Source organism: Podarcis muralis, chromosome 1, assembly GCF_964188315.1.
Source record: "Podarcis muralis chromosome 1, rPodMur119.hap1.1, whole genome shotgun sequence".
Classification (NCBI taxonomy): Eukaryota; Metazoa; Chordata; class Lepidosauria; order Squamata; family Lacertidae; genus Podarcis; species Podarcis muralis.
In genome coordinates, this window is record NC_135655.1 from 57,524,580 (window position 1) to 57,535,113 (window position 10,534).

At 39.5% G+C, this 10,534-nt stretch overlaps 1 protein-coding gene and 1 long non-coding RNA gene across 10 annotated transcripts in view; one reads left to right on the forward strand and one right to left on the reverse strand.

Moving 5' to 3' along the window:
• Positions 1–6,735, forward strand: part of LOC114596612 (uncharacterized) — a 45,810-nt gene extending 39,075 nt beyond the window's left edge. For 7 of the 9 annotated variants that reach the window (XM_077929296.1, XM_077929286.1, XM_028728402.2 and 4 more), the window contains 4 exons: positions 2,588–2,682; positions 2,907–3,023; positions 4,380–4,491; positions 6,175–6,735. In XM_077929296.1, coding sequence (XP_077785422.1) covers positions 2,588–2,682; positions 2,907–3,023; positions 4,380–4,491; positions 6,175–6,333 — 483 coding nt within the window. In that variant the 3' untranslated portion in view covers positions 6,334–6,735. Of the gene's footprint in view, positions 1–2,587; positions 2,683–2,906; positions 3,043–4,379; positions 4,496–6,174 lie in introns of those variants that run through there. The other 2 variants (XM_077929301.1, XM_077929304.1) reach the window with 2 other exon arrangements.
• Positions 1,942–2,592, reverse strand: LOC144327854 (uncharacterized). The gene is made up of 2 exons (XR_013393023.1): positions 2,238–2,592; positions 1,942–2,013 (listed from the first exon to the last, which is right to left on the reverse strand). It is a non-coding gene; the product is annotated as an uncharacterized LOC144327854 (long non-coding RNA).
• Positions 6,736–10,534: the final 3,799 nt, after the last annotated feature.

The window sequence follows — 10,534 nt, forward strand, 5'->3', positions numbered from 1 at the left end:
GAAGTAAATAGAACAAATGGTCTTACTTGAAGTGTGGATTTGCTAGTAGGGATGCTGGAGCCAAGGGAGATTTCCGATGCACTTTACTGAAGATATAGTCTGTTGATAATAATTTCCTTGCCTTTCAGATACCTATTACATTTCTTCCTTTAGATTTTTGAGCCATGGAGAGAAGAAGTAGGCAGACCTTTTATTTCAGTGACTCCATCAGTGTTTGCCTCTTGGCAAATCCGGAAAACTGAAGAGTCCAGCCTGCTTCACACAATTCTTTGCTCCTGCCTAGCGTCACATGACGAGGGCATAGGCCATCCCATTGGCTCCAGCATCCCTACTTGCAAATCTACACTTCAGGCAAGACCAATTGTTTTATATATCTGTGCCCCAGAAGTTTTCTGAGGCTTAGATATGTTGATCCGAGGTCTGTGGGTAGGTTGGAGTCCCCTCCCTTCTTTGCATTTAATTAGAAATAAATGCAAGAAGAAACATGTTTTGTCCTGGCTAAAAAAAAGCCTAATTTTCCAGCCAGAATTTGAAAGAAAAATTGTTTTAAAAACAATGGAAATATAGAAGTTCCACGTAACATTACCAACTTCTGTATCATTTTTAATTATTTTGTCCAGGGGATTGGAAATGGTTGCTCTTAATCTGATCAATAGTTGCTTGTTTTCTTCACTGACATGTCTTAACATCTCTTTCATATTGAATAATTATATATTTGATTTCTCTAGTTTGCTTATGAATTCCTCTCTCTTGTTTCATATCATCCAACACAATTTTAAAATGCTTTGCTTCTTCTTGACTTTTTGGCAAACTTTGTTGTTAATTGTGAAAATTCTTTTATTGTTTCCTTTCCCTGATCAAACTTGCCTGGGAAGTTGTCCTACCACAAAATCCAATTTAATCAATTTCTGAGGACTATATATTGTGGGACTGCTTTTTGCTTTTTTTCCTGAAGAGATGTATCAGTGTCCAACCTTTTCTACAGAGAATATAAAAGCAATAAATTGGAGTCAAATTCTTCACACTTTCTCTGATGAATCTCCTGGAGTGCTTTCTTTTCTTTTTTAATGAGCTTCTCTTTTAAAGGGAGGGATGAAAGACAGCAGCACTCTCATTCCAGCCTTTCTTTTGGGTTCTTGAGGAGGGGAAAAAGAAACTATAACATCATAATATTGTTTATACAGTCATACCTTGGATCTCAAATGCCTTGGGTCCCAAACAAATTGGCTCCTGAACAATCGAAACCCGGAAGTGAGTGTTCCGGTTTTTAAACGATTTTTGGAAGTCGACCGTCCGACGCGGCTTCCTATTGGCTGCAGGAACTTCAGCCTGTCAGAAGCCACACTTTGGTTTCCGAAAGGTTTGGAAGCCGAACAAACTTCCGGAATGGATTCTGTTCGACATCCAAGGTACAACTGTATTGGCAAATGGTAGGTGAGGGGCAGACACCAGCAGAAATAGTTGTGTGTTGTTTTAGGACAGTAGTTCTCAAACTTTTTTTATCTGGGCCACACTTTCAGATTAAAATTTGCTTGTAAGAAATATATTGGAAAACCAAAAGAAACAGCTAGCAGTGCTTGATTTATAACATAAAACACAGCTACTTCTTCTTCTTCTTCTTCTTCTTCTTCTTCTTCTTCTTCTTATTATTATTATTATTATTATTATTAGAATTTATTGACCGCACTATACCCGAAGGTCTCAGGACGGTTCACAGAATAAAATGTGATCACAGGACATCCAAAAAGTATAAAGCAATGCAGCTACATAAGAACATGAATCAACCCCAAAATAGAATTATAAACAAGCCCCTTACATAAGTACGTTAAGTATGCGTACAAACTCAATGAGAGGTGTGAGCTTGGTTTTGCCCAGTAATCTCATTTATATTAGGTCTAATTTGAGACAAACTCCATATCTAACCAAATTCTGCATTTTAAAAAAATCGATATTATACTAAACTATACTATCCTACACTGAAATGTTTAAATGTTTCTTTGATTGCCCTTGAATCTTCCTACCACACTTATCATTCTTTCCTGCACCACACCCTTTGAGAAACATTGTTTTACGAGATTGATCTGTTCTCAAGTCTTCTCAGGGTACGAGAACACTCATGAGGTTTGCCTAGTGCTGCTAACCACATTTTCTTCACACTGGTATACTGTCTTAGGTTTTGTTAACAGCTCTGCTTTCCACGGTCCAGGCTGACAGAGGTTTCCACCTTTAAGAAGGACATTCAGGTCTGCTGACAGAGATTTCCGCTCTTAAGAAAGAGATTCAGGTCTGATTAAACCAGGAACCAGTTTCTTATCCAAAGTTTGCTTTCACTCCACTCCATAGTTCTTCAGAGCTATCACTTCTGTCATGCACCCAGTTTCTCCCCTGCGTTCCAGAAGTCTTCCTAACAATTTTGGGCATGCATCCTTCTTACTTTAATTATTCATTTTGGAATTAATATAAACAGCTACATGGAAGTGTTTGCATACAGTACTCTGTTGTGAAATAAGTTAATGTTACTAGACAAACAATATTTTGATTTTATGAAGTTTCCACATAAGCAGCATATCCATATTGCTCTGTTTAGGGTGAGACTCAAGCAAAATTTCCTCCAGGAGCTCCTCAAGAAAGAGCTGAAGTCATTGAAATGGACAGCATGGACTTCATTGAAATCAACGGAAGGTCAGAATTATTTCTACTCATTTGTAAAGTATGCTTTATTAACTGGTCTTAAACCTAGAGCTCATTTCTCTTGATAAGATATAAGATTATGATATCATAAATTTTAACCACCTAAGATGAATAATTACTGTACAATAATCCAATAGGAACAAACTACTACATAAAGCAAACTAGTTTTGCTTTGCATTATTTTTTTCCTCCTTTGGAATTTGGGTTTGTTCTAGGCTTGCACAGAGGCAAGAACCAACTTTATTGGAATTAATGGGGACTCTCTCAGAAGAGAGGAATAGACGGGAAGCTGCGGAAGAGGCCCTCGGGCTCTTGGAAGAACAAATTAAAAGGTAGCAACACGTGTGAAAGGTATTTGGGGCTGATCTCGAACTGTGCTGATATTGGTAGGCCACAAACAGGCAACCTGTAACGTGCCCATGCATGCGATCTTTGGTCACTCTCAGTGCAGCCCACTAAACTCTCAGGGGACCTGGCCCCCCTTTATTCAGTGTACAGACGGTCAACTGTCAGACTGGTTCATGGGAAAGATTGCTGGCTGCATCAGGAAGGCTGGGGGCAGGGTGAAGCTAAAACCTTCCTCCCCCGCAGTGATCCCCATCCCCATTTATAAATATTACTGTCCTTGTGCTGTTTTAACCTCCCCACAACACTCCAGATGCAGCCCAGTGTGCTGGGACAGCAGTCTTTTTCATGAACCCGGCTGATGGTTCATCAGTAGGGCTTCCTTTGTCCACTGCAGCCAATGTCATGGCCCCACACTGCAGACCTGACCACCCAGCTAATCAGATGGGTCAATAGCAGATAGTGAAGGACTGTATCTGAGAGAAAGGCAAGTAGGAACTGAGCTGGGAAGAGGGGAGAATGGATGCAAGAACAGCTGAGAGCATGAATGTTAGTATGAATGAATGTGTCCGTGTGTTAAACTCACATGCTGGGGAGGCCTGGCCAGATAGGCGGGGTATAAGTAATAAATTATTATTATTTATTAGAGAGATGTATATTTTGTGTGTGTGTGTGTGTGTGTGTGTGTGTGTGTGTGTGTGTGTGTACATGATAAGTTTATGTGTGCTTTTAATGTTCCTGCCCACCACCAGTGCTGGCCAAGCCCAACAGCATCCCTAAACACTGATTGAAGTGGAGCAATTTATCAATAAGACTCAATAAGTGCTCCATATTTGACACATACATCTCATACAGCTATTGCTGTAGATTGAATGGCATCTCCAAACCTAGGCAGAATAATCCGCCCTCTCCCCCCTGCTGTTCTTGAGGTTCTCATGGGTCCACTGAACCAATTCCATGGGGTGGGGGTGGGGAGAGTGGGGAAGCCCTGTTGTACAAGCAGAGGTCCTTGTGCAGGGCTTCCACTGAATCCTGCCCTATATATTACAGTATATCCCATCCATGTATATGCTTATGAACATGATGTGAGCAGCATGGGCTTCAAAGCCAGTTACTTGCTGTTTCCAGAATAAAGGTTACTACTCCGTTAATAAAGGAGTGTTAATAAAATTGTAATGAAATTACCTGTTCCCTTTAACTACAGGATCTGACTCAGTTCAGATGAACCAGGTTCCTTAAAAGGGCTGATATCCCAAGTTAAAATTCAAAGAATGATCAGCATAGATAAATAGTAGTTTAAAAGTGTCATGAATCTGATAAGCCTTTTGCATTTCTTTTTTAAGGCTTGAACTGATTGATTCCAGGTCAGCATCGGAACAATGTGCTTTTCAGGTAGAAGAAGAGGAAAGGCAGCCTTTCATCATCAACGCTAGTGAACTTACGGTAGTACGTAAGGTAAGCCTATAAATCTTAAAAGTAAATCTGATACATTATTTTCTTTAATGTGGATGACTAATACCAAATTGTAAGTCATTTATTTTCAAAAGGGTTTTCGCTGAAATACTGGTATTAACCTTAAAATATCTGAATATTAAAATTGTTTCCAGCAACTGAATTAGAGAGCAGTACAACTTTTTAAAAAAAAACACCCCAGAACACTTCTCCATTAGTTTGCTAAGGCGTAAGATGTATATATTTTTGCCGTATGTAAGTGATTCTGCCCCTGTCACATCAGCAGGCAGTGTTAATGGGCACAACGACACATTCTTATCATCAAGATAAGACTTGTGTTGATTGGTTGGTTGGCCAAACATAAAAATGTTTGTGTATGGTAAGGTGAGCTATTATGGTATCAAAGATATAGATATTAAATTGGAGCATGTTTCTGTTCTGATTCCAAATTCCCTAGGCCTCTATCCTATTCCTACCTCACTGTTCTCTACCCCATAAGTTGATAGAAAGTACGGTACTTTTACATGCACAGAGGTACAGGTCTGGTGGTGGCCCATTGAGTGTCATTGGGTGTCCCTCCAGAGGGCACCAAACCTTAGAGGAATCTTTTGAGGCCATGGGGCTTGGGGCATGGGCCATGGGAGATAATTTTAAAGCCCTCATGTGCAAGCACTCGACCACTCATGGCTCTTCAGATCACCCCCTAATACATTTCCCTCTGCAAAGGGTGGCCAAAAAAAGAGAAAGACTTAGAAAGCTTGCTTTCCCCTTGGTGATGGGAGCAGGGTGGGGAATGGGGTGTTGACAGATAGGAAGAGTATTGGATCATAGCTGAAAATCCTTCACTGTGAAGTTGGGGGTGGGAATACTAGATTTCCCCAATTTTATAATGGTAGCATACCTCAATTTTGGGAAATTTAGATTCCCAGATTGTTACTGAACCACATGCTATCTGTTCTCCTTCCCTCAATAATGATATCTCAGAAGTGGGCCTTGCTGTGGCAGCACTGACCTTCTGGGAAGCTCTTTCTCTTGCAGTATAGGAGTCTGCAAATGTGATGAGCTTCAGATGACAACTGAAGACTCAGCTGTTCTGATAGGCTTTTCCTGGCCTATCAGATGTCTTTAAAGTGTCTGCTTTGGGGTTTTTTGCCTTTCTAGGATTAGGGTATTTTAGTATTGATATTTATTTTATATATTTATATCCCAAAAGAGTCTTTGAGTGTTTAACAAAAGATGTAGTTTGTAATCTTTTGTAAACTAGTTAGATACTGTTTTGGTACATAACTATATGAAATATAAATAAATGCAACAGTTGCTATAGGAACTCCATGGAAAATAAATGATCCATACCTGGGCTCTTCAAAATTGAAAAGCATTTATTACACAAGATGTCAGTCATTATATATATCGGTCTCTACACCACTGCTCCACATTACAAAGTGGTTGCTGGAGAATCATCAAGTTTCATAATATGATGCTAAGTTGTTGTGTTGTAAATACTTCAGTATCTTATGGCATAGATGTGGATCACTTGCAATGTAAAAGCAATAAAGACCCTACAACTTAACCTATGACACACTTTTTTTCTCATTTAATTCCACCTTTTGTGTTTATTTTTGTGGGTTTGATTGGAAAGCATGAATGCCCAATGCTAATAGGATCAAATGCTTCTTTTCTAAACAGGTAAGAAGAGGAGCCCTTTCTTTCAGGAGATGGATTCGGGGACAAAGACTTTGCCGCTCCCAATTGCTGACTTGCAGGGCAAAATCTCGCTATTTCTTTCTCAGTTACTTAGTGGCCCTGCATCTTTTTGTTTTCTTGCGTCTCACAGGCATCTTATAAATGGAAAAGCTCAGAATGACAACCTTTCCCCATATCATCAGTATGTAAATATTAGCCAAACTACTCTTTTTTGTTTAACTCCACCATCCCAAAAGGCCACACCTCTGGGCCTATTCTGGGTCAGTCTGTCCGGCAAGGAAGGATTGTCTCTCTGAGCTTCCCAGAAACTAGTCCAGGACCATGGAGTGCTTTATTCATTTTGATAGATTGAGACAAAGACAAAGTTGTTTTTATTTAATTATCCGCTGTTTGTTTGTTCATTTATTCATTTTGTATTGATAGATTGAGACAAAGCCAAAGTTGTTTTTATTTAATTATCCATTGTTTTTATTTAATTATCCGATATCCACAAATACAGTTGAAAATGTTCCTTGCATATTGAAATAAAGTGTTTATTCTGTTTGTGTCCTTGTATTATAGCATCATTCTAATATAGCATGTGGTCGATAATTTCTCAAGAGTACAAGATCAGATAGATCTGTAGTGATCACAATACACACACACACAAAATTATTACCTAGAATGGTTTTGCACCAAAATTAGTCACTGGAATAAAGCCTTGTAAAACTGAAAGTGCTTCTAGTCACTCAGCATTCTCTTCCATGTTGAAATATGTAGCAATCACAGTGAAATTATGGTTGGAAGAGGAGGTAGTTCTAAGCACCATCTCTGAAATTACAGGAATCCATTATTTTCATGAAAAGATCACTTTAAAGGCATGCAATTCCAAAACAGTGGCAGTTGTTCAAAGATCAAACATGTTTATATAATAATCACATCAGCAGTTGTTGACACTGAGAAAGAGACATGCATGCACAAATAGCTCTCCTTCTCTGTGTCCTACGTGGCAAATTAACACCTGGAAAGCAAACTTGGTGGGAAAGGCAAGTGGGCCCATGCTTATGATTGAACCAGGAAGTGTCTAAAGAGATGTGACAGCTAAAAGAGCTGATTGTTAAAATGTGTCACATAAAATGAAATTGTCTGCTGAGTCCCAAAGGAAACTACTAGCAACTGAACTAGCATCTGATTAAGTTGTCAGATATGAACATTCAGAAGAAGAAAACATGCCTACTGCGAAGTCCTCAACTGCAAGTGCTTTCTGTTTGCTATTAGAATAAAAAGACTTCAGAGGGGACTATTATGCTTCTGTGAGTAGTAGTTTCCATTTACTATTGAACTCATGCCAAATACTTAGCTGCTTTTAAAGTAAATTGAAGAGTTTAAGAAGTAGTTCAGGTATTTTGTGAAGTGATTATGTGGAGAAAATTGTGGATGCCCATGAAACCTCTGGATTGCAGTGCAGTGTGATAGCAAGTGTGGTTTTTGAAACTTTTGCTTCTGAGCAAGAGACTTACTAGTAAATTATTTCCTTTGAGAGTGAAATCTTATTTAGTGGATTCCAGTGCCTAGACACAAGGTGGCTGCCTCAGAGAAATTGGATTTAAGTTCTTGCATATGGACAGAGGTGGGGTACATAGGATGTGCCAGACACCCACTCAGCTATAAAAAATAGAAAAGCAGAGTGCAGCTGTCTGTTAAAAGCTAGAACTTCACTGAGAACAGTAGATCCATACCGAGAATGCTGGAAGGTCCACATGACCAGTCAGGAGATGCTGCTCTCACCTAACAGACGTCCTTGCGAGGATGAATATAATGTGAAGGGGAAACTTTTGGGAATTTTTCTGAAGCTGGGCTAAGAATGGCTGTTGCTTCAAACATGGGTAAATAGGCATATAGGAGTCAATACACAGAAAGAGAAGCTAGCTATGTTTATCAGAAAATTTCACCACCTCTTGTCATAATCATACCATCATTGAGCCCCCCACAGGGCCTGTTGCAGCATGTAAATATTTTTCTGAATATATTGATGCTGAATATATTCCAATTTGCTCTTCATTATGCTGAGGATCTGGCCTAGACGATCGACAAGAGTGGCATAGTAGACAATTTTTGAGATGCCAGGAATGCAGAAGAAGAAGAGTAGAAGAAGAGTTTGGATTTGATATCCCACTTTATCACTACCCAAAGGTGTCTCAAAGCGGCTAACATTCTCCTTTCCCTTCCTCCCCCACAACAAACACTCTGTGAGGTGAGTGGGGCTGAGAGACTTCAGAGAAGTGTGACTGGCCCAAGGTCACCCAGCAGCTTCATGTGGAGGAGCAGAGACCCGAACCTAGTTCACCAGATTATGAGTCTACGGCTCTTAACCACTCTGGCTCTCAGATACCACTTCATTAAAAGTCCAATATGTTAAGTGTAGGTTCTCCAAAGACTGATCAAACACCAGGAAGAGCTCAATGGTGCTACAAAAATGGACACATTCTTGCATGGTTGGAAACTTTTCAGACACTCCCTTACACCCTTCTTAGGTTATGCATCTTTCTGTACACCTGAATTGGGCTGTGTCTTCCAGGTCAAAGGTTTATAGGGTAAGGCAGAATATGCTGCAATTGTACAAAAGCTACTGACTTAACCACTCTTCTGCAAAGCTATCACTTCTCCTTATGTGTACTGCTCTTATAAACAGTAATTGGTCCATTTCAGAAGGGTTACTCACTGTAGAGCTGGGTGGATATGGATTTTTGTAACTAAACTAGGACTGTATTGTCTCTGAACACCAGGACACATGTATGTTCTTCAGAAGCTCTTGGAAGCAGAGAGAATTACCCTTGGATCCAGCCATTCTGGTGGCTCCTCTCCCAATGATGTATGAATACACCAGCCCTTTAAGATGGCAGCTGAGATCATCATTTTATTTGTATGCCACCTTTCCACAGTTAAAACAACGTTCAAGGCGGCTTACAATATGAAAAGATTTACCTAATTACAAACATAGCAAAAGAGTCATAAAAATAAATAAAACACATCAAAAACTACATAACCAAACTGAACAATTTCCACATAAAAATAAAGATACAAAAATGAGTATCAGTAACAGCAGCAAAAACTCCCAACGAAACATTCCCCAGTCTTCCTGGGCATGACTATTGCAGTACTCAGTAACAATGTTGTCATCTTTGAAGAGGGAATTCCTGACCTAATCATCCTATGGAAACCACCAAAAGAGATTCTGAAGTACTGATTATATAGGGGGGGGGGGTTCTTCTAAATAACATTACTATTTTATATGACAAGGAGCAGGGAGATGAATTGGTTTTGAATTCTTGTTTGTTGTTTAATGAGTAATTTTATTTTTTTATTTTGTGTTATTTATTTATTTTTATCCTACACCACAATTGACATTTCTTATGAAAAAGCTATGTATACCTTGTTTAAAAATAAATAGTCCTGGCTTGATGGGAGGAGGAAATCTAGCAAATAAAGAGGAAAGGCCCCCCACACTTAGAAAGGAGCATGTATTCAACACATGCTGTGTTGATGGGGACTTCCCCACCACAGACTAGGGCTTAGATCTATAGATCCAATTGTATGAGTAGAAGCACTTCCATTCTCATATAGAAAATCTCCAATTACACACATACCCCCAGTGTAAGTCTCTCACATCACCGGCATTATTTACTACCCTGACAGCCCCTTGGGCCTTTGGAGTAGCTTTTTCTGGATGTGAGAGGCCACGGTTTGCAAGACCCCTATACGTGAGTCAAATGTTCTTCTGACACAAACATAAGTCACCTTTAAGAAGTTTTTAATGTGTGTGTCAGTTCTCTCTGAGCACAGGAAATTCAAAAGATACTATTGAAAAGTAGGTACTGATGCCAAGCATTTGTGAACAATTCTGGATTTGAAAGTTGCCTGATGGCTACAACTCTGTTGCCCCAAGTTAACCCAATGCCTGTAGAGATGGACACACAATACATTTCCCAGTGTTTGCGATACCAGATACTAAAATGCGCTGTAGGCAACACAGATCAAAAGTGCATGACACAGAACTGAAGTAACTGCAATTATCACTTTCTAAGTGACTAGTTGCTGAGTCATATCCCATTTTCAGCATAGAGTCACCTCATCTCAAGATAAGGTGGCTATTTTCTGCCTCTCTACTACAGAATCCTGATAACAACATGTACAGTTTGCTCACCACTACTGTACATGGTAAATTCTGCTTTTGAAACCAGTGGCTGTTAAGTATGAATAGAGCTATAAATAGAGCTCTATAAACCTAGAGCTAGGTATTGATGAAACACACAAAAGCCCTAGTTCTAGGCATGAGCTTAGAAATTATTTCAGCCTATGTGTA